Source organism: Theobroma cacao, chromosome 10, assembly GCF_053813885.1.
Source record: "Theobroma cacao isolate CCN51 chromosome 10, ASM5381388v1, whole genome shotgun sequence".
NCBI lineage: Eukaryota > Viridiplantae > Streptophyta > Magnoliopsida > Malvales > Malvaceae > Theobroma > Theobroma cacao.
The window spans coordinates 127857-150698 of NC_142648.1; the positions used below are offsets into that span (position 1 = coordinate 127857).

Here is a 22842-nt window from a genome sequence, read left to right on the forward strand (position 1 = left end):
TGGGACGAACACAACCATTTTCCCGCCAAAGCAGTTATTTTTGGTTTTTCTCGCGTTGAATAAGAATTGATATTGGTCCGGCCCATTACAACAAACCCAAACTAAACATCCCCTAGGCTATCTACCTCTTGTTTGTTTTTTAATCTTGTCACCTGGAAAGGAAATGAGACGAATTGTCTGGTATGGTATAGATTAAATTCATTCTATTTTCCAAACACTTTCTAAACCTTTCCATCGGAGTTTTGGTCACATGACAACAAACCTTATTAATTTTGAAAAATCATAAAAAGTAACAATTCTATCAATTTCAGACAATCAAACAAACAACAAACTCTGAGGAACAGGCTATGGCCTAGGTAGGCAGGCCCCAACCTCTCAAGGAGAAGAAATGTAGGAAGTTGGGGAAGATCATAGTATGTTGGCAGAAGCCATAATGGAATTATTACTTGTAGCCAATTTCTCACGACTGCCCAGAAAAAGAATGCTGCTTCCCCATGCCTGACTGACCCTACTGTTGTGACTTCTGTGGATATATAATGCGATCAAGAGGATCCCATGTACTCTACGTGACAAGCCACATGTAGAAGGCTGTCCAGAGCGTGAGAGAGAATGCCGCCACCACATAATTCCAAAGCATAAGTACAGAAAATTCCCTCTCACCGCTTCCTAGCATCTGGCTTATTGTACCTGCATATGTTAATGTGCCAAACATCAATAAACCAACAATTCCATTATATATTTACCACAATTGTTAGGCCATCTCACCACTTTTTCACACACACATACACACAATGACAATGGTTTTCTTTGTGTGGCACTTGTTATCTCCAAGGCCCTTGAAAAGCTATCTGATAAAAGTCACCTCTTTTAAGCCTCAATATTGGTTTATACAACATAGAACTAGCAGAGAAAACTATCATTAAGTCTTTACCTATGTTCACTGCGGGTGGAATGGCATACTGTAGCAGAGGAGTGAACTGATAAAACGAGTCCGACTCCACTACACCTATATAGCTCGCAGCTTTTACAACAAGAATGCCAGATGCAGGCAAAAGAATAGTCCTTATCACGATAATGCCCACAATAAGAGATGCCCCTACTCCTGATCCTCTCAACCCTGGAGGGGGTAAGTTAGGTAGACTCGTAGTTATTCAGATTCAGAAAGAGCGATTAATATATATAGAAGCTATGCCCTTATGGTACACAAGAGCTTGAATAATACCTGCTTAGCAAATTACCTTTTAGAAGATTTGCTCCCACTATCAGGGTAATGAAAGGGATTCCTGCCTCTCTACACATCAGATAATGAATATAGAAACAACCAAATTATTGACGGATGTACTGCATCAAAGAGTACATTAAGACTATATATTCCAACTATCTTTGTTCTCTACACAATATTGTCTAAATTACATACTGTAGTTATTAAAATACTTAGCCAATGCTACACAATATTGTTCGATGAGTATGCCAGGAGAAAATTAAACGAGCATTGGCAACATAGACACACAGAGAGAGGCAGATATGTCCACCTGCATGCATACGCTCGTATGGCACATGCACGAGTACTCAAATAGAGGGAGAGATAGAAAGGACCAACGGACAATGATAGAGGCCTTGGAAGCAAAACAGTGTATTTGTCGGGATTTGTACGTACCCTATCAATTCTGTGGAACTGTAGATGACATGTAGCGCAGCACTATCACCAATCAGTGCCTTTCGAATTGGAGAGACTATTCCGATAATAAACCCAACAATCTACAAAAGAAAGCACCAAACTCTTTTAAGTTTCCTCCGTAGCATGAGCAAAATGCAGACATGCAGACAAGAAGCGGTTAATACAGCACTTTATTTCACCCTGCCAAAACCGACAAGTAAATTTTGAAGTCGGAACCTCTATATATTACTGTACTCATAGTCATTGCCACCATGACAAATTAGGTAATACTACATAGAATCTTTTTGTCTCCTTTCCCCTCCAAGGCTCCATCATTTGTCTAATCTGTCTTTAAGTTTGCAAAGGTCAAAGCAGCTACATGTACATATTGTTAAGCAAGGTAATAGGTCTACTAAAAGTACTCTACATGTTGGGTTTATAATACCAGTTAGAAGTATTGACCAGTTTCCAATAATACCATTGTTAGGAAATTCAAGAAAAGTTGATCGCTAAACCAAATGACTGCAGTGCCAAAATGAAATGGACAGATATTGCTACCTAAACTGAATTAAATGCCAGATATTGCTATCTATACTGAATTAAATGCTTCTTTCTTCAGTGCATTTTACTAAATAAGCACTTACACAAGGTACGTAGGGAAGAAGGAAATTAGTTTCTTCCTTAATTAACAGCATGGAAATGCGACTTTCACACAAGATAAGCAAGGCAAATGAAATGAGCATATACCGCTGCAATTGTAGATGGTGCAAAAATCATCTTCAAGCTCTTGCTTCTAATAACGGCCATAAAACATTGCTTCATCTTTCCAAAAGTTGAAATCTAAGAAACCATCATGAGAAAAATGTTATTTCGATAAAGCAAAAACCTCAAGCATCCCTTCCACCATTCTCCAAAACAAAAGAAGAACATCGCCTTACCCTTAGTAAAGGAAGATTATATATATGTACAGGTTCACCATATATATACACACGTCCTAGACTCCAAAAAAATCTAGTTTAGACTTTAGACAAGATCTCTCTGTAAACAGAATTCATAGAGACTAAAGGGGCTACCTTCAGAAGAATATAAGAAATCCAAGTTACTGGGTTAACAAAGTTATAAAAGAACATGAATAAATGACTAGCAGAATACATGACACAACTGATGATCATGCACAGAGTTAGAATAACTCTTAATTCCAATATTAGTCATATGAACAGAGTTAGAAATCAGATTTTCCTTCTGGTTTCTAATGGTTCAGATCATATTCATTGCTATTTGCTACCAATAATCTCTTTATAGCTTCTTGAGAAAAAAATGTTAAATCGGAGGGGAAGGGGATGGCAAATGTAATAGAAATTGAATAATTGTATTCAAAGCGAAAGTGGAGTAGTAAACCTTCTCTTTCCCCTCATCCCCAATTTGAGGCAAGTCAACTTGATATATGCTGTCGCTAGGGCATCCATTTGAAGAAAGTAAAGGTTCTGTGTAAGTCTCTGAGAGTATTTCTGTGGTTTCTCCAGATGACTTTACGGTGATTGTACAGTCATTTGTCTTGATTTCTTCAACGTCACAGTTTGCAGACACCCGCATAATAAAGTACAAAATAGACCAGACATATATTGCTTGTATCTGTATTATTAGCAATAAAATTACATGCTCATTACTATATATAGCCGCAAGAAAAACTAAAGGAGTTTAAAAAATGCAGAACTGATATATAGCTGCCTCGAAATTATTTAAGGGAAAGGAATGTGTCCTAAAAAAAATTTGACAGCAAGACAATTCATTCAAAGTTACTCGATGAGAAATCAAAAGATGCACTACATAATGCCCCCTATTCTACTAAGCAGTAGACAAGAAATCGGGCCAGGCATTGGGTGACCTCTAATCTTTCATCACAAACATGTCATATTACTACACTTCTTTGGACAGTCATGGATCAAAAGTTTTCGACAATATCGCTAGAGAAAGTGAAGCATAAGCCTCTCCCTACGCAGCGCAGGTGGATGAATCTCCAAATGGACTATTTGTCTCTTCACAGATTGCTGGAAGTATGATAAGAAGCATGTTTCCCAAATTTGCTGTGCACATCAAACACACAAGCCTTAAATTTCAACTTTGGGGCAATGAAGCAGAAAGAAAAAACATAATGAAGGCATTTAAAGATGCAGGTGGTGAACAACTTGGAACACAAGCTCAACATAAGAAAAGGGGATTTCGAGTTCTTGCTAATGTGCAATCTGGTACCCAACTTATCTCCTATTTCATTTTTGTTTTCTTTTCCTCTGTCAAAGAAAGAAAAAAGTAGACACTATGATCTCAGGCTTAATGTAAGTATTGAGTATGAGTCTCCTGCACGAGTGACAGTAAGTTGAATTTCTATATCCTGTGTCAGATTTGTTAAAGCCCAACAAGACCCTCATTTGTGTTTGTCAAATTTCTTCTTCTTGAAGTTTTATAGTTTCGTTGTTTCAGAGGTAAGGTATGGCTAACATTAGGCTGCACATCGGCCGCCTATTACCAGTTATGATTCCTTTCTATTTGTCCTCGTTCCATGCATCATTATCATAAAAAAACGACTGAAGAAATCTTCTTACCTGCAGAAGAGCAAGCGATTACAAGGCCCTGTAGGTGTCGAGGAGTTCTTGCAATCTTTACAAGTATCCATCTATCACGCCTCGGATCCGAGACATGACAGACGCCGCATACCTGTAAGGTATAATCCTACAGACATGTAAGACTATAAAATATATATCTTAAACCATTACTAAAGAGATTGATTTACCTAAAGAATTTAATATTTATCGATAAAATTTTCAAAGATCATAATTCGAAAATATTCAAAATTAAATCTCCAAAACCATAAAGCTACTAAGTCAAGATAAAAATCTGAATACTAATTAAAATAGTTCGATGTTCATAATATTTAAGTAAATCCTAGACAATTTAAGTGCTACTAAATTAAACACCACTCCTCGAAATTCCCGCGTGGTTGACCAAATCATAACTTGAAAAAAATTTGAAGGAAAGAGTGAGTCCAACTACTCAGCAAATAACTAACATCCCTTCAGTTGGATTAAGCATGCTTAAAACATTTAGACTAAAATATCATTTACAAATACCGAGACAAAATATTGGGTAATTTTATTCAGAATCATATACTTCAAAATTTACGCATTCAAATAACAGAACAATTATATTCACAATATTTAACTTTTAATGATCTCCCGTAACATGCTACGACCACACTTAACTCCTGTAGCACAGGTTAGAAATAGAACCACAATTAACCCCGGTGGCACGGGTCAGAAGAAGCAACCATTGGCTGCACTGAACAGATATCACAGATACCACTATTCTATAACCGGTGGTACGGTTGGGAGATCGATCTCTAATCACATAATATATGTCGACATGGCCAACATGTAACCCTCATTGGCAGGGTCAGAGTATAGCCATACTAGGAGACAAAACAAAAATATATATATATTTTTAGATTACTCAAATTTCATAAAATAATATATCAACTTTCTCAAGCAAATCTCATATACCTCAAAAGCATATTCCTTTTAGACTAAATATTTATGTTTATATTCGCAAAAACATATATGTATACATTATACAAAGTCATATATAAATTTCAAAATAAAAAATCATACTTTGCATAAGCTACATTCTAAATCCAACATATAAACTTATATACATATACATTTTGCATGCTCAATCCAATAGTAATAAATCATATAACGAAATATTATATCTTATGTACAAATTCAGATTGAGGCTAATTTTTAAGATGTAAAAACACCGAAGGGATATCAGTCACTTACCTGATCTCGTTAATTTCACTTTCAAGTAGTAAATCCAAAAATCTTCTTAGTAGCCTAATATTTCGAGAAACACATACATACAAAAATCAGAACTAAATTTGCAAACAGATCCTACAAGGTGACTTTCCATTGACCATCCTAAGCACTTAGGGTGTGTAGCGATTTCTATTATAATTTAAAAATATTTTTGGTTAGTAAGATAATATTTTATTATTATATATATTTTTCAATTAAACAAAATTTTCAATAAGGTTGAAAATTAAACTTAAATCATAAAATCAGTAAAGATTTTAAATTTCAGATAGAGAAATAATACTAATTTCACTTGTAAAAATCATATTTATAATGATTAATTTCATAAATTTTGATATTTTAATAAAATCTACTAATTCAAGAAATAAATTTATAAAATATAAAGATACATACTTCTTGACATAAAAATACAGTAAAAATCACATACCCAATATTTATGAAATTTACAGTAGAATTTATCACATATTAATTAAAATCAAATTTTAAAACAATTTTAAAAAAAACGATTTTCTGTTTTCTGGAATTTCCAGAATCTGTATGGCCATTTGGCTTATTTCAAGCTCTCATAACTTTTGACCCGAATTATTTCCAGTGATGAAATCAACACCAATTTGAAGTATTCATATCATACTACAAGACCAAAATTTGTTTCGGTTAAAAAGACCACAAAACTCCTAAGTTTCGAAAGCCAAAATTCAAGAAATCATAACAGAATACCTAGATTTTTGGGTTTTTCAGTATCAACGAGCCTACTTTGAGGCTTTAATTCTCTTAACACAGGAAGCTTCTGACCGAGCCATTGACTCCAAATAAAACCTCTCATTTCATACTACAAAAGCCCTCAAAGAAAAGACCAAAAATGTTCCCGGAATATGGAGTTCCGGTGACCCAAAATTGGGCTGTCAAAACTGTTAAAAATCAAGTTTCTAATTAATTTCAAAAATTCATAACTTCCTAACCATAAGGCCAAATGAGATGTTACAAAAACCATTGGAAAGATCTTTTCAAGACCTTTCCATTGGTACCCATCATGCTGTTGGAAAGTCATCGAAAAAGTGTCGGATTTAAATAAAAGGTAAAAAATGTAATTAATTTAGAATTTTTATATCCAAACTATAAAAATATAATTCCAAACATACCTTAATCAGTAATCTTTTTTCCTTTTTTTTGTCTTTCTTCTTCCCTGGTATTAAGCTTTTTTGACTGTCTGTTGTTTGAATTTGATGAATAAATTAACGTAAATTGTTGTCTGTTCTTTTAAAACTTATAAACTATCTAATCTCACTAACTTAAACGTAATAATAAACTGATTTTAATTCCACTAACTTAAACGTGATAAGTAAACTGACTTTAATAAAACTTTTTCATTTACTTAAAAATCCTTTTTTTATTTCCTAATTATTAAAGCACCAAAGATCATAACTACAAATAAACGAGTGGGAAATATACTTCAAGTTTGTTTAGGTAATAAAGTGATCATAAATGAACTCACCGGGTAGCCAAGTTCTCAATAGTGATGGTATCAGCAAGACTGCAGCCGATGAGAGCAGGAAAGAAAACATAAAACACCAGCTGCTCATAAGAATTTGTTATAATGAGTCCTTTGTCTATACAAGTATTTGTAATGAACTTAAAAATAAACACTCATGGATACAATATATCCCTCCATTTAGGCAAGGGAAAGATGTTAGTAATAACTATTGAAAAATGCTTCACCAGCTATATAAAATATACTTGACAAATCTCCTCACTCTGTTGTGGCAGAATTTGATTTTCTTCTTTCGCAGCACTGTAAATATCTGTGACTTTTATTTTGGTCAATGTAGTAGTCGCAGCGGTGCAGTGTCTGTCAAAGTTACACTTGGCACCATCGGTCTCTTACTTCCCTAGTCCGTAACTGGCCAAGTCTCATGATTCGTTAGCTAAATGTTTTTTTCTACATAAACTATTCCTAGTTGCTAATAAGGATTTATCCTGGCAAGATAAGATTAGATTGCTTTCTTCATTCTTGGTTGAAACTTTTCTTTTCCTTTTTTGTTCACAGCAGGCAGAACCTACTTGCTTGCCATTAGCAAGAATTTGCTTTCTAATATCGCCTTTTAAGCGGTGATGGCGATGAATGGCGGAGCAGCACTCCAGTGTCACTGTAACAGTGATACACATTCATTCCCATACCTCTTTTCAAGTCCCACACCCAATCATTTTCAAGTATTACTTTGTCATACTTTTGTTGCTATTATTATACACATAAAATGTGAACTTGCATTATTCAAATGGCGCCTTGCATCTGCCCCCAAAAGATCAACACGTTCTGTTGCAAGGAATAAGCCAACAGCAATAACCAGCAGTACTTTTATAACTGGTATCACTGATGTAATGAACAAATGCAGCAACTCCATTACACAACTCTGCCAAGAAATTCACTCCTAGAAAGTAAACCCATTATCAAGTTAACATTACATTAAAAATACGTTCTAAAACAAAGGGATAGCACATCAAAGTCCACAGCTAATATATTTTCTCTTGAATTTTTCACCGAAGCACCAGATTGATATGCCTAGTTTCTATCAGAAAAGGCAAAAAGAAAACGAAAAGGTGAGAGATTCTGTGTTCTTTATTCTGTAAGACGGACAGAAAAGAAGGAACCAAGAACATGAAAAACAGAGTACCTCGAAATGCATGGTATTGCTATTGCGGATTGTTAGGTTCTACGACAGAAAATAGCTCAAGCTTTAATTTGCAACAGAAAGAAACAACCTGAACTGCGCATCACAATTAGATGGAACCAAATTTCTTTACGTTTTGTTTGATAGACTGGCAATGATACTAATATAAATTGTGAACTTCAATAGTGACAAATTTAATCAAAGCAGGCAGCTCATGGTAAAGCTTTCACTCCCAGGAGATTGGTCTGGTGGGAACAACTACTTTAAATGGTAAAACAAGTCCAACTAACTTATTAAACTGGACTGGGGAACAGTGATTGTGTTATTGCAATTATAGGTTTCATTGTTAATAATGGTTGCACAAAAAGCTAAATACTGTTGGGAAGGTATGGCTATAAATGTACTATATAGTATATACTAAACAAGTAGCTCCACTTCTTGCCCTTAAAAAGATTTCTTAGGTTTGAATCTTTGCATTATAATCAGGAAAAACATTCCGCACTAGGAAAAGATAAGAATCTTAGAAATTAAGAAAACACAAAGAACGAGTAGCAGAGCTGATGTGAAATTGTTTGCGTCCATGTGTTATAGTAATAAAAAATCAAGAAAAAGTCCTTGTAACACGTTGTTGTTCACTTTTCACCTACAATTCTACCTCCACACCGACCGCTCTCCTCCAGGATCCAGGACCAGCTCGCTTTTACACATAAACCACGTGCCAACACGATGCCTAAATAAAAGCCAAACCAAACAAGGGTCCTCGTTGATTTTGTCTCCGACAAATAAAACATTGACTGCCATAAACCATGCATAATCCGAAATACCATGATATTTTTTATGATTTTGGATCTATCTGAGTCTGACTAAACAGTGATTAACCTCGTCGTAGACTAGCTCATTTCTTTTGATTTTTGACCAATATTTTCCACTGGACACACAGCTTTCCTCCATACTTGACTATGTCATTCACTTTCTTTCACTGCTGGGAAACGTCAATTCTCTCTTGGCCCTTCCACTAAGAAAAGGAAAAGAGCAATTCATGCTTTCTTAGGTTTAAAGCAAAGCCCTAGCCCTGTAACGAATGACGTTAAGTTATTATTTTATTTACTATATTCATATTCATAGTCATAAAAACCTCCTCATTGAAAAATGGAAGGAGGGGCAAGAAACGCAAATATGACATTTTCCGCCAAAAAGAAAAGAAACCCAAAAGACAGTGTGAAAGCAGTGTCAGACTCAGGTCAACCATTTCATTTCATTTCTCACGGCAGCAAAACTGGTCTGAGATCATACTCATAAGCCTCAAGCTACTAATCCGTTTTGTCCATCCACCTACTCTTCTGACGACAGCTGTCTATCAACAGGGTTAAGGTGGGAAAGGGATCCACCAGGGAATGCTTCACAATTACAACAGAAAATAGCAATGCTTTTGGGACATTGGTTGGCTCACATTGGAACCATGGACCTGGGAAGGTTTATTAAGTTGAACGATAGCACGTCCTAAAAGCCAAAAGTAGATCAAGTTGCGTTTACCTTTTCCTCCCAATCCCAATCTAAATTCATTAGCTGCGTTCTTCATGATCAAATTTCTTTAAAAAAGTAGTAGGACTGTAGGAGCTGCCCTAGATTCTCATCAGTTTTAGTAGTAATTATGTTCAAGTAGCTACAAATTTGTGCCAGGGCCATTTCTATTACTTTCAAAAATATTAGAGTAATCCAAAATTTAGATAAGATGATCAAATATATACCTTTAAGAAGCTTGGATAGAATGAACTTCTCTCAATGAGGAAGCTAGGTACAGCAATCTAGCACCACGGTGGAGTGTTTAATCGAAACAATAAGTAAATATGAATAGGTAGTTCCGTTTCTGATACAATTCGTCTTACATAGTTCGCATGAAAGGACAGTAATGGCACCTTCGAATGCCAAGGCTACATATTTGTACTATCTAGCAGTAGAAACAGTGCTGCATCAATGGTTGGTTGAGATATTCGAGGGTACTGAAGCAACATATTTGTACTATCTAGCACTAAAAACAGGTTCTGCATCAATGGTTGGCTGAGTTCTTCTAGTGTACTTCAAAAGCAAAGCTTCTGAGGAAAGACCCGGTACATTTAGATCCCTAAAAATCAAAAAATCAATTTCGTAAATTATTTCTGGGACAAGGAATTTGACGAAACAGATCAATGTATGATACAAAATACAAAATACCTGACATAGGGCTCTAAATCCTTCCACTCCCATTTTGGTCGTTCTTTGAAGAGGATGGAAAAACGTTCTGCAGGAGTAGAGGGCAACGAAGAAACACTGAAGGCATGAACCCATGTTTCTACACCAACCTTCTCGGTCAACACTTCGCCTTCCAACATATCAAAACTGGCCTGCATCTCTTCTGGAATCTTCCGTGTCCACTCCTCCATGAAACTCTCCATCTTCCTCTTCCCTTCTCTCAAGATCTCCCTTGCAAAATGCACACATACTCTTCTTGCATCCATCCTCCACACACCTTTATCCATTACCTCCTCCACCCTACTACCATAGACATGCAAACAATGGTAGGCAAGTTTGCGTGGAAACCCATCTGATTCCAGTACACTCACAACTTCATCTTCAATAAGTGTGTTCAGTGACCAGTCATTCAACACAGAATTGTGCAAAAGCATCCTCAGAATCATGTCCATGTATTTTTGATCCACAATTCTCCAATACCCATCAATCTCCAGAGCTGAAAGAGCCTTTAATCCAGACCTCAATTCATCATCACTAGCCTGAACCATGTTAGTAAGGTCATCCCATGTATACAATCTTCTCATACTTCTCTCCATAAATTCCAAATCCTCCATCACTAATGCCTCATCAGAGCTGTAAAGATTCTCTGAGATAATTGATTTGAGCTTGTCAAGTCTGGGAGCAACCTCAACAAGCTCCATGTTACCAGATGCAACTTTGATAACTGACGCACCAACTTGTTGCTTGTAATCTTCCCCATCACAATCTTGTGAATTTTCGCAGAATGTTGAATAATCTGCATGTGGTACCAGGAACACAGAATTTGAGGTTCCAACAAGCTTAACTGAGTAGGTTTTTGACTTAGTGCAAAAAACTGCATCTTCATCAGGCTGTCCTCTTAAGGTTACCCTGAGAGAGAGAGAGAGAGAAAAGAAGAAGAAGAATTCAAAGAATAAATTGGAATATTAGAAAGATTACATGAAACGTCTACATACTGAATTTAAGTTATATCTTACCTCTGGTACAGGACATCTGGGAGAAGTTTCTCATCGAGCTCAAGGAGAACCAAATCATCATGAGGACCAAAGAGCCGGTGATATTGAATCCAAACTGAAGAGGTGGGTTGGAGATTTAATAACACTTCAGCTCCCTTGCAACATGGCTGAGGTTGTTCCATCATGCACACCAAGCAAATGAGAAACACCTAAGTAGTTGGGAATTCCAACAGTCAAATCTTTGGTTTCAAAGGCAAAATGAACTACAAGAGCTCTTTCGCAGCCTGTTTGATCAATCAACTGCATTTTGGGCGTACAAAAAGGAATTACTCTGCTACAATCTTCATTTAGTGATACAAAGCAGGATGCACCACAACCTACGACAGAACATTTGAAGGCTTCCTACTAGAACAACCAAGATAAACAGGGATACTAAGCTATAACCAATACAAATATACTAGGAAAAAAAAAAGATCAATTGATAGTCTATTTGCGGCTTGCACCAAACAAACTACTAGTTCTAAACCAAATTTCCAGGTAACAATATCCCAAACTAACAGATGATAAAGTACATTGCCAAAACAAGACCCACATCCAAGACATTAAACATGGCAATTGAAAGATGAGGTCAAAGTGCAGACAATTGAAAATATCAAAAGATTGAATGCAATTCATACCAGCTAAAAGAAAATGCAAGATCCAGCCAGACCCTGATAAAGTTGTTTTTTCAACTATTTCTTAGAACCCCCAAATTGATAAGCTTTCAAAGCATTGACATATCCCATTTCTTATTCCCTTCAAATAACAAAGAAAAGAAAAGAAAAGAAACAGGAAACAGGAAACCATTAAAGAAGGATACTTGAAGAAGAATCAACTCACCGTTTAAGCTGAAACTAAAATCCGAGTGAGCAACGAACGAAAATCCTAAACACGATGAGTAGTTAGGGTTTTTCAGCATTTCATGGATGATCTTGATTTCCTCCTCCAATCCAAATTACCCGCCAATATTTGTCTGGGCCTAATATGGGCTTAAATGAGCCGATACGATAATCGTGTCAACCCAGTTTGTTGGGCTTGGGCATATAAACAACTTAAGGGCTAAGCTAACCCAAATCCCAAATGACGCTGTCGAGTAGAGTCCACAGATTTTAATTTCTGCTATTAATCCCAAACACTAAAATAAACAGTCCAAATCCAATGAATTTATAGATACTCATCCTTGGAATATTAATTGAGAGAAAATAATAATAGAAAAAAGAAATGTGATAAATTTCATTAATTATTTATCCTATATTTGATGTTATTCAGATTATCCAACATTCAATCAATGGTCATTCGAATATGTTGGGGCTGCTTGATTGTTAGGTACTTAATTAAGGCAACTCAACCCCCCTCCCCCCACCACACAAAAAAATGTTAGATAAAAAGTAGAGTTGGGGTATGTACTTATCATATGCGATACATATGCCTATTCCTACCTAATATATTCTTTTACATTATTATTATTATTATTATTATTATGTTTAATTTGATAAACAAAGTAGCAGTTAGATATTTGGTTCTGTAGTCTTAAGCATCCATTTGTCGCATTGCATTGAATTGGGTCCTTCATAATTAATTAATTAACTAACTTAATGAGTACTTGCAATTAATATAGTAATTAATTTGTACAGTCCATGTACAGTAATTTCTATCTCTTAATTTTCATAGGTTTGCGTAGGTTAATTGGATCCCATATGCTTCAACTCAGAATGAATGGAGTGTATAATTAATTAATGAAGACGTAATTTTGAGATTATTGTTCTATATGTGAGAAACGAATACAAATGAATTTAGAAATTATTATAATAAATAAAGTGAAGAATATATGTACATTAATTATATGTATAGATAATTATGTATGGTGTGGTCAAAGTGGGCTACATGTATCTGTTGAATTTGGCATACAAATGGTGAAAAGACAATTAATAGATATTTTATTCATGGATTGCTCAAATTTTATATAATTAATTTATATATATATATATATATTGTTCGTTGAAAGCTTTCAAGTTGCAGTTGCCAAATTAATTCTTAAATAAAGATATATCTGCTTTGCTCTAATTAATTAATTCGCAAATTAACGTACGAACTTTAGGCCTAATTTGACACGATTGGGTTAATTAAGGTTGGGACTAGTGTTTAAAATGAATATTTGAAAAATGATACGATTTTTAAGTAATACTAGAACAATCAAACTGCTCAATAGAATAACTACATCTACTGTCTCCAAGGTAAAACGAAGAAAGCTGGTACAACCAACACAATGGTTAAAGGCATAAGAATATTTAATTACATACTATAACAGATTTTATTTAAGAAGTCATTGTAAATAAATAGTTTAAATCTTGTATATAAGAGAGAATGTACAGATAGTTCATATCAAACAATTTAACATTATGATTATATAAAGAGAAAATAATAAAAATTTATACATTTTCAACCTCAAGCTCTTTCCTCAATCCTTTCATTGCATGTTCAAGTTTTTCTACTTTCTGCTCAAACACACATTTGCACATTAAATGTCAAATTCAGAATCGATTTGCATGTGCTTGTCTACATAAGCAGGCATAAAAAGACATGCTTATATTTTTTGCATTTGCTGCAGCTTGTTGCGCTTCACAAAATTGAATTTTTAGTTGGCAAACTTTATTATTAGAGTTGACCAATTTCTACCTAGTGTAGATAAAAGAATAAAAATATGATCCTTTCAGAATTTAGATGAAATACTAGTATCATGTGTTTATATTTCAAAATAAGATGGTAATGCAGATGTTACCACATAGATGTAATAACTGTTGCATCCACTTGGAATGGGTTCTTAATCAAGATTTCAAAGGGTTCTAAAATTAGATTCATTTTGCACAAAAAGTTAGATCATTTCATTTATTTTAAATAATCAAACTAATTACTCAAAGAAAATAAAATTAGCAGATTCAATCAACAGGTACACAGAAAATAAAATGAAAATTTTCATATTAAATTAAACATCTCTTAACACATATTCAAATGAGGAATCAGAAAGAGTGTACTTTAGAGAAAATTGATGTTGTTTCTATGAAAACCGTCAACAAAATGAGAAGAAGAAAATGGGGACGAAGGAGATGCTATTCAAAAAACCATTTAACTAATTGAGTGAGAAGAGAGAGAGAGGAAGATCGATAGAGGAGAAAGACTCCGATGTGACAGGAGAAGAGATGGAAGTTGGAAAGAGAGGAACCAACTCGAAGAAATAAGGAAGAGTCAAACGTCAGAGAGATAAAGAAGAGTCAAAAGCCAGAGAGATAAGAAAGAGTTAGACAAGAATGTAAAAAGCTTAATATCAATACGACGTCGTTTTAATGGATCAAAGATAAAAAAAATAGAAAAATTTTAATTGAATGACAGAAACTCAATTGAAAAAAATTGAAATATCTTATTTTTATATATATTATAGATACATAGAATTCATTTTTTACTTGAGGTGTTTATCAGACTCTGGGCATGGCCGTGTGGTAATGCTGTACTCACTGTCTGGGAAGTAGCATTAATACGACGGAAATTGGCGTTTGAAAATAGTCAAGAAATACCGGCAAATTAAGCATGAGAAGTTGCAGCAATTAATAAAGAGGTGCAACTCCACTCCATGGACAAGGAAATCTATCCTCCACCCGCGCTTTTGATTTAATGTCCATGTTACACTAACAAGGAAAACTTGGAAATGCTACCGACCAATCCAAAGGGGATGTGATTCCCGAGGGAAAGTGACTTCCCATGGAAGAGGGAAAGTCATGAGAATGGGTTGGACAGGTGTACTCTTTCAAATTAAATATTGGCAACTCCTTGATCAACTGTTGTTTTCACGTCATCTCCAGCTTAAAAACAACAGAAAACAACTTTCTTTAATTTCTCTTTCAGAATCCACAATAAATATTAGCAGTTCAAACTATGAACATTGCACTAGATCATGCTGTCTGCCTGCATGCGGAATCACAGATGACGTTCCCCTTGAAGCCGGGTGGAGTTCTCTAAATGGCTTCTCTACCGCGTTACGTCGAGGCTCTCTAACTAATTAAACATCCTGAAAAGTATATAACGCGAATCCATGAGATATATATATTAACCTTCAACACAAGGTAGAATTAATTAGAAAAAAGGGTATGCTGGGAGTAGCTAGGAGGGAACCTACGCTAAACATTGCAATTTGCATGAGCTTGCAGGTACCACTGTTTCGGGTACAGTTTGGCAGTTAAGCCATTCCGAAATTAGAAAAACAAAAACAAAAGATTTAAAGACATGTTTGGCCTCTGATCCATATGATATAATGGACCACCAGCAGAAACCGTTGAGAACAATAAATATACGAGTTAAAACAGTCACCAACAATAACCAAGTGTCTGGCATCTTTCACATACTAGTGATCACTTATGGATTAATTGCTCTCACAACTCTGATGTCTTGCATCTAAGTTTAGCAAGGAGACTTAAATCGCGACAGAGAAACGACGTCACGGGTCAATTTTTGATTGGTTGCAAAAGAGATCTGATTCACCCCTTGACAGCTTGAATACACCCTACACAAAACCTTATAAACCCCCCCCCCACCCCCCCCCCCTTCCCTCCTCCTAAGCGATTTGCACAGAAACTGTAGTTAAGCATGGCCTCTAAACCAGGAATTCTCACTGACTGGCCGTGGACGCCTCTCGGAAGCTTTAAGGTCTGCTTAACTTTGATGTTCCTCCCATCCTGCATTCAGCCTCAATTTCAAAAGCATGCAAGTCGTATACTTCTTTGCCCTCTTACTAACGCTTTGTTTTGTCGTTTCATGTATTTTTACAGTACATAATCTTGGTTCCATGGATTACCGAGAGCATATACTCCTTTATAGCTAAAGATGAAAATGAGAGGGACTTTTCCAACCTTTCCATATTCCCATTTATGTTGTGGAGAATGTTTCACAACCAGATATGGATTAGCCTTTCTCGTTATCGGACTGCCACAGGCAGCAACAGGATTGTGGACAAGGGCCTTGAGTTTGACCAAGTCGACAGGGAAAGGAACTGGTCAGTAGCAAAATAATATAACAGACAGGGCATATATATAGGAAAATCTAATGTAACGGGGGAAGAGATACTATCTATGCATACGCCCTGTTAATTAGTACATTGTAAACTTGGTTTATTTTGATTTGCAAATTCACTGATCTGAGGAGTTTTGCTTTGGCAGGGATGACCAAATTTTGTTCAATGCAATCCTGTTTTACTTGGGGAACAAGTACGTTCCTGGAAGTTCTCACTTACCCCTTTGGAGAACGGATGGTGTGATTTTAACCATCTTACTCCATGCAGGCCCCGTGGAGTTCCTTTACTACTGGCTTCACAGAGCACTGCACCACCATTTCCTTTACTCTCGCTACCATTCTCATCACCATTCCTCCATTGTGACGGAGCCCATCACTTGTAAGACCTCCATGCATCCCCATTTCTTCATATCAATCACTATCCCACATGCATGCAGGCTTTAATTTAGAATTTTGCCAAGCTTTCTTGTTTGAAATTGTAGTTCACATGATAATGTCATATATAAGTAGTAGTAGTCTTGTTTGACAACAACTACATGGGCAAAAAATTTAAAAGAAAAAGAGAATATGTACTACTACATTTTAATTCTTGATGTACAACTTTGGTTGACCCAGATTAAATACGTAATTAATCTTGCTGACAAAAAGTGGTTTTGGTCGGATTAGGCGCACTTTGGTAATCAATGCAATTGCATTATTGAGTTTTGAGTGGGTGTAACGTGCAAAAGCAAAGAGCCATCACGTGGCCTAACTAACTAAAAATAGAAAAAAAGGCATTCGGTTGTAGGAACACTATAAAAAGAAAAAAGAACATAAAAATAAAGGAAATTAACAGGAGATAACCATTTTTGTTTCTATAATAATGTGAAATTGCGTCTAGCTGAGGGTTTGATTTAATTTGATTGCCCCAACCCCAATTCTCAGAATACTTTCTCCTTAAATATTAATTATATAATTTGGCATAAGAAACAAGCGAATTGCCTAAGCAGCTGGGGCCCGGTTGCTAAAATTATAGGTGGGCGATGAGACACCTTTGTGCCCGTGAATCGAGGTGCAGAAACATCCATTGATCTGTAGAGAAATGAATGGAAACTAACTGGCAAAACCCGAATATTTGGTTAGAATGATGATTATTTGTATTTTTGTGGGCACTCGCAGCTGTGATTCATCCATTCGCAGAGCACATAGCATACTTCGCCCTCTTTGCAATTCCATTGTCGACAATTGCGTTGAGTGGAACCGCGTCCATAGCCGCCATTGCTGGGTACATCACTTACGTGGACTTGATGAACAACATGGGTCACTGCAATTTCGAGCTCATTCCCAACTGGCTCTTCTCCGTTTTCCCCCCTCTCAAGTATCTCATGTACACTCCGTCGTAAGTCTCTCAACCCTCTCTTAATTTCTATCCTAATCTTGTACTTCTTGCTAAGAAAAAAACCAACGAGTCAACGCATTACACCTCACCTATAATAGCCAAACCATTTCAGTAGAGTGTAGAGAGTAAGAATGAAAGAAAGGCCCAAGTCCGAAGGAGGTAGTGGCTGCGGGCCTTGGTGTCAGCTAGTAATTCATGGGCTTAGCTCTTCCAGTCCAGCTAAAGCAGGTTGACTGGCAGACACGTGAGGTGTTTTTTGTTGGGGAGCATTTATTAGGCAGCAGACGGGCTAGGTTGGCACCGTACCGTTGGTCTGCAATTTGAACAACTTTCTTACTTTTCATTTATAACCTCAGACCTCGGGCGTCAGCTAAAAGGACATTCAGGTCGACTTGGTTGATTGCCAAGTGTCTCATCTGTCACCTGCTTTTCTTCCCATTTCCCATGCCCTTACCCTGTAAGCTTAGTTTTTTTAACTTAAAAGATTATTACGAAGTTTTTATTAAAAATAATAATTTTTAATAAAATAAAAAGCAACATATTTATACAAACATTAATGGCATCAAAGGCAACATATTCAGTGTTGCCCTAAGCATATTGCTTTATGCATCCCTATCAACTTAAATGTTTTTTCACCAAAAAACCAAGAAGATGAATTCCCTGCAAGAGATTTATATTGCTAGCCAGCTAGTGTTTCTACAAATGTGGAGGGCACCTTTTGCTCATTTAAGAAATAGGGTCCATAGATGATAGCTAGGCTAGCTTGCCCCTTCGTCTTTTTGCAATGGTTGTAAAATTAAAAGCCCTCGTGTAAAGTATTTTGTCTCGACGTTGAAAACTGAATTCGTCGATTGATGTCAGGTACCACTCCCTGCACCACACGCAGTTCAGAACCAATTACGCACTGTTCATGCCATTCTATGATTACATCTATGGCACAATGGACAAGTCTTCTGATACCTTGTATGAGAATTCACTCGAAAGAAAAGAGGAATCACCCGACGTGGTGCATCTAACGCATCTAACCACACCTGAGTCAATCTATCATCTCCGTCTTGGATTTGCCTCCTTGGCCTCTAAACCATACTCATCAACTTGGTATTTGTGCCTGCTGTGGCCTCTGACATTCTGGTTCATGATACTTACCTGCTTCTATGGTCGCACTTTTGTCGTTGAAAGGAGTCGTTTTGATAAAATCAGACTACAAACCTGGGCCATACCAAAGTACAAAATACAGGTAAGGGAGCTTTATAAGTATTCCCTCAATGGTGCACCCAAATATTTTCTATGTACAATCTCTATGGTTGACGTTGCTGTTAATTTTCAGTACCACTTGAAATGGCAAAAGGAATCCATCAATAACTTGATTCAGGAAGCCATATTAGAGGCTAAGGAAAAAGGTGCAAGAGTGTTGAGTCTAGGCCTCTTGAATCAGGCAAGTTATTTTCCCCCTTCTCCCATAAGCAGTTAGCGGGACAAACTACTGCCAGGACATTTACGTAAGAAGAAAAAAGAACTTAAACTTGTCTAACAAAAAACATTTGATGCTAAAATTTGCAGGTTGAAGAGCTCAACAGGTATGGCGAGCTGTACGTGCACAAGCATCCCCAGCTTAAAGTGAAATTGGTCGATGGGAGTAGCTTGGCAGTGGCAGTTGTGCTAAACAGCATACCAAAGGGAACAACCCAAGTACTCCTGAGGGGCAACCTAAGTAAAGTTGCTTATGCTGTTGCATTTGCCCTATGCCAGAAGGGCATCCAGGTAGTAGGACATCCCTTTGCATGCTATTGCTCCTTATTAGGCAGCCCCAAAAAAGGCCAAGTTACTCCTAGTGCCTACAATGCAAATTGTCAACTACGCCTAACTTTTTGCCCTTTTTTCATCTGCCTAACACCGTTGGAAGCTCTAACTCTAATAATGCATTGTTTTCTGACAGTTTCTCATTTTCTTATTTCTAGTTAATGTTCTTGCATGATTTGAATTTACTGTAGGTCGCTGTATTGCGTGAGGATGAATATGAGAAGCTTAATAAGTCACTTGGCACCAAATCTGAGGGTAATTTGGTTATCTCAAAGGGTTACTTTTACAAGGTAAGTCGGTTAACACTGGATTTCTCAACTCTCACTGCAAGCCAATACAAGTTAAAACAGAGGAATGGCAAACAAGTTTTTGATGGAATTAATATGTTGCACAGACATGGTTAGTTGGAGATGATTTGAGTGAAGAAGAACAAAGGAAGGCAACCAAAGGAACACTATTTATTCCCTTTTCGCAATTCCCACCAAAGAAATTGCGCAAAGACTGCTTCTATCACACCACACCAGCAATGCAGACTCCCATGTCCCTTGAGAATGTGGATTCTTGTGAGGTCGGCCCTGCACATTCTCCATTTCCCATATTAATTTATTATTGATTCTCATTCCTACATTCTGACGTTAAAATTTTGTTGATAACAATGCTACCATTTGAATGTGACAGAACTGGCTGCCGAGGAGGGTGATGAGTGTATGGCGCATAGCTGGAATAGTGCATGCACTAGAAGGATGGGAGGAGCACGAATGTGGTTACACCATGTCAAACATTGAGAAAGTTTGGGAAGCAAGTGTCAAGCATGGATTTCAACCTTTGAGAGTCCCAACTCAATCAAAATCCTAGAATAATTGGCAATCTCTAAATATTGTATGGTCTGCAGCATATTGAGCTGCGGTTAGCTATGTGTTTGCTATGCAGTAAGCATTTAGGTATCCAGGAATCATGTGAGTCCACATCCAACTGCAGACTCCATGCCTCCATATAGTATGTATTAGTATTTTCAAATAAATGACAAATCAATTCGGGAACACTACTCTCAACAGCAAATTGGAGTTGATAGAATTCAAACCATGAATCAATCTCATATATTTCAACTGTATTTTGGTCCACGTGGACAAAGTTACAAGAGGAATTCTTTTTCTCCATGTGTTTTGGGCCATTAATGGACCCCTTGAACCCTGCCATTGGACAGCCCACGAAGGAGCATGGTGCTGCAGAATTGGCCCCAAAAGGTGCCAATTGCACCCCAATCAGTACATGCCGGACGGGGCCTAAAATAACACAGTGCACGCATGCGTAATATATTAATTGAGACACGGTAAGATCAACCAACTATTTTTAGCTTATTGCTTAGAAGCGACTAAATAGTAATTATAATGATGAGACTGATAATTCCTTTCAATTTCCTTGGTGGGATGGCTAAACAATCATTTAAGGCTGCTTTTAACTTACTATTTACTTTTGTAATAGTACTGTTACATATTTATACCTTTGAAGGAAGCATGAAGTGCAACATTGAAGAAGAATTATATCTATACGTGGTAAGATAGTTTTCAACACGGCTTGATTGAAATCCTCATATCTCCTACATGGGAATATTGAAGCTAATAATTGATACTTTCCGTACATACATATATCAAAATGAACCATAAGTAGATCCAATATGCGTGATATTTGAGGGTCATCATTATGAAGGCTGAGCAGCTGCACTGCCACAGACTACTGTTTTTGCCGGTAAACCACAAAATACAACACCTTGACGTCCAATGCAGACTTGTGTTTTCCAAATGGGTGGTTGAAGAGCAAGCCAACCAAACCACATGAAATACAAAAAAATCCCAACAAAAAGGCAAAAGGAAGAAAAGTTCTTGGCTACCTACCATTGAAGCTTGTATAAAACATGAATAATAAAGTTCAATAGCGTAATATAATAGTATTTTTTTTGAAAAGCGCGTAATTAATATCATAGTAATAATGGGGGAAGGTATCAAGTTACAACAATGCACCCTGAAGTGGTAATACAACAGTCCTCTTTGGATCGTACTTACCAAAAGCAAAGCAAAGATGACAGATGGGTAGACGTGTTCATTATGATGATGAAGAAAATTGTGCTAATTATTCTCCTTGAGATGTGGCTACGTCTTCTCACTTCCCACTAACATTAATGGGTTGGTAGGATTCCAGTGGTCAACCAACTTGAACCATTTTCATTCACTTTCTTAAACCCCCACCCATCCTTGGCCCAAGCCTCACAGTAATGGGCGTTTGGTAATGGAGAAGTGAGGAACATTCCTTGCAATTAAAAATATAGAGAATCGTACTGCAATATTTGGTTGATGTTTTGAGATGGGAAAGTAATTCCTCAACAATGTGATTGCAATGAGAGGAAAGTTACTTTCCCTTAGCAAATGGAAAGTAAAAAACTTTTTGTTCCTCAACTTAACCTCCTTACCCTTTCTCTCCTTCCTACCTTCTTCACCACTTTCTTCCTTCTTGCCTTTTGGCTTTTTCTCCTTTTCTCACCTCGCCGTCTTCTCCTTCTTCTCACTACCCGTGGGAAGGGTAGCTTGTCACTAACACATTTTGATCAAATTTCATCACTAAATCTAAAAATTGGAGAGATTGAGATTTTGAATTTTATGAAACTCTAATTTAAATTTTCAAGAATTTATAAGTGTTTTGAGAAAAAAATTTATATTTTTTATTTGAAAATTAAAAAAGAAATATTTAAACGGTTTAAAATGGAAAAAATTTACTAAAGAATTAAGAGGATTTGAGAGGGAAATGTGTTTGGGTGTCACTGTTTGACAGAAAGAAAGCGTTAGGCAAGCTTAAAATAATACATCTATGGATAAATGAAAACATCTATCCTTAGATTAAGTTCAAACTTTTAGTAGCAGATATCTATCTATCGATAGATAGATTATGTGATTTATCAATAGAAGTTTTTATCTATCAATAGATTTTTTTTGGATAATGTTTCTTATTTTTAATTATTATAAGTTTAAGGTAAAAATAAATATTTAGTAATTTTATATATTTTAATATTTAAATAATTAATATAAAAATATTATGTTATTTTTTAATGTTATTATTTATTATTTAATTACTTAAAATTGAAAAGTTAAATTTTATATTAAAA

General features: G+C 36.2%; 2 protein-coding genes and 1 pseudogene across 6 annotated transcripts; 1 reads left to right on the plus strand and 2 right to left on the minus strand.

The window, feature by feature from the left end:
• Nucleotides 1-240: 240 nt before the first annotated feature.
• LOC18585711 (protein PIN-LIKES 3-like) lies at nucleotides 241-7922 on the minus strand (annotated as a pseudogene). The gene is made up of 12 exons (XR_016023133.1): nucleotides 7788-7922; nucleotides 7016-7095; nucleotides 6846-6882; nucleotides 5075-5091; nucleotides 4258-4328; nucleotides 3621-3741; nucleotides 3056-3290; nucleotides 2405-2497; nucleotides 1658-1758; nucleotides 1239-1291; nucleotides 932-1117; nucleotides 241-687 (listed from the first exon to the last, which is right to left on the minus strand). The product of XR_016023133.1 is annotated as a protein PIN-LIKES 3-like (transcript).
• Nucleotides 7923-9911: 1989 nt separating this feature from the next.
• LOC18585713 (zinc ion binding protein) lies at nucleotides 9912-12424 on the minus strand. Of its 4 annotated transcripts, none has more exons than XM_007008664.3 (4): nucleotides 12293-12424; nucleotides 11435-11622; nucleotides 10401-11327; nucleotides 9912-10311 (listed from the first exon to the last, which is right to left on the minus strand). In XM_007008664.3, exons 2-4 carry the CDS (start codon nucleotides 11596-11598, stop codon nucleotides 10209-10211), a joined length of 1194 nt encoding a protein of 397 aa, XP_007008726.1. In that variant the 5' UTR covers nucleotides 11599-11622; nucleotides 12293-12424; the 3' UTR covers nucleotides 9912-10208. The 4 variants fall into 4 exon arrangements, with proteins under 4 accessions (XP_007008726.1, XP_007008727.1, XP_017984121.1 ...); XM_007008665.3 differs by having other exon boundaries at nucleotides 11435-11713; nucleotides 12293-12407; XM_018128632.2 differs by having other exon boundaries at nucleotides 11435-11818; nucleotides 12293-12380.
• Nucleotides 12425-16067: 3643 nt separating this feature from the next.
• LOC18585715 (very-long-chain aldehyde decarbonylase CER1-like) lies at nucleotides 16068-20728 on the plus strand. Its single transcript, XM_007008667.3, has 10 exons — nucleotides 16068-16147; nucleotides 16270-16493; nucleotides 16657-16889; nucleotides 17669-17888; nucleotides 18750-19125; nucleotides 19216-19323; nucleotides 19449-19649; nucleotides 19880-19978; nucleotides 20083-20256; nucleotides 20367-20728. Exons 1-10 carry the CDS (start codon nucleotides 16088-16090, stop codon nucleotides 20541-20543), a joined length of 1872 nt encoding a protein of 623 aa, XP_007008729.2. The 5' UTR covers nucleotides 16068-16087; the 3' UTR covers nucleotides 20544-20728.
• Nucleotides 20729-22842: the final 2114 nt, after the last annotated feature.

Coding starts and splice junctions, on each gene's coding strand:
- LOC18585715 (XM_007008667.3), top strand. CDS start 16,088: ATGGCCTCTAAACCAGGAATTCTCACTGACTGGCCGTGGACGCCTCTC. Junction 19,324..19,448: donor GTCTAGGCCTCTTGAATCAG/GCAAGTTATTTT, acceptor TAAAATTTGCAG/GTTGAAGAGCTCAACAGGTA. Junction 19,650..19,879: donor TATGCCAGAAGGGCATCCAG/GTAGTAGGACAT, acceptor AATTTACTGTAG/GTCGCTGTATTGCGTGAGGA.
- LOC18585713 (XM_007008664.3), bottom strand. CDS start 11,598: ATGATGGAACAACCTCAGCCATGTTGCAAGGGAGCTGAAGTGTTATTA. Junction 11,328..11,434: donor CCAGATGTCCTGTACCAGAG/GTAAGATATAAC, acceptor TCTCTCTCTCAG/GGTAACCTTAAGAGGACAGC. Junction 10,312..10,400: donor GATTTAGAGCCCTATGTCAG/GTATTTTGTATT, acceptor TTTGATTTTTAG/GGATCTAAATGTACCGGGTC.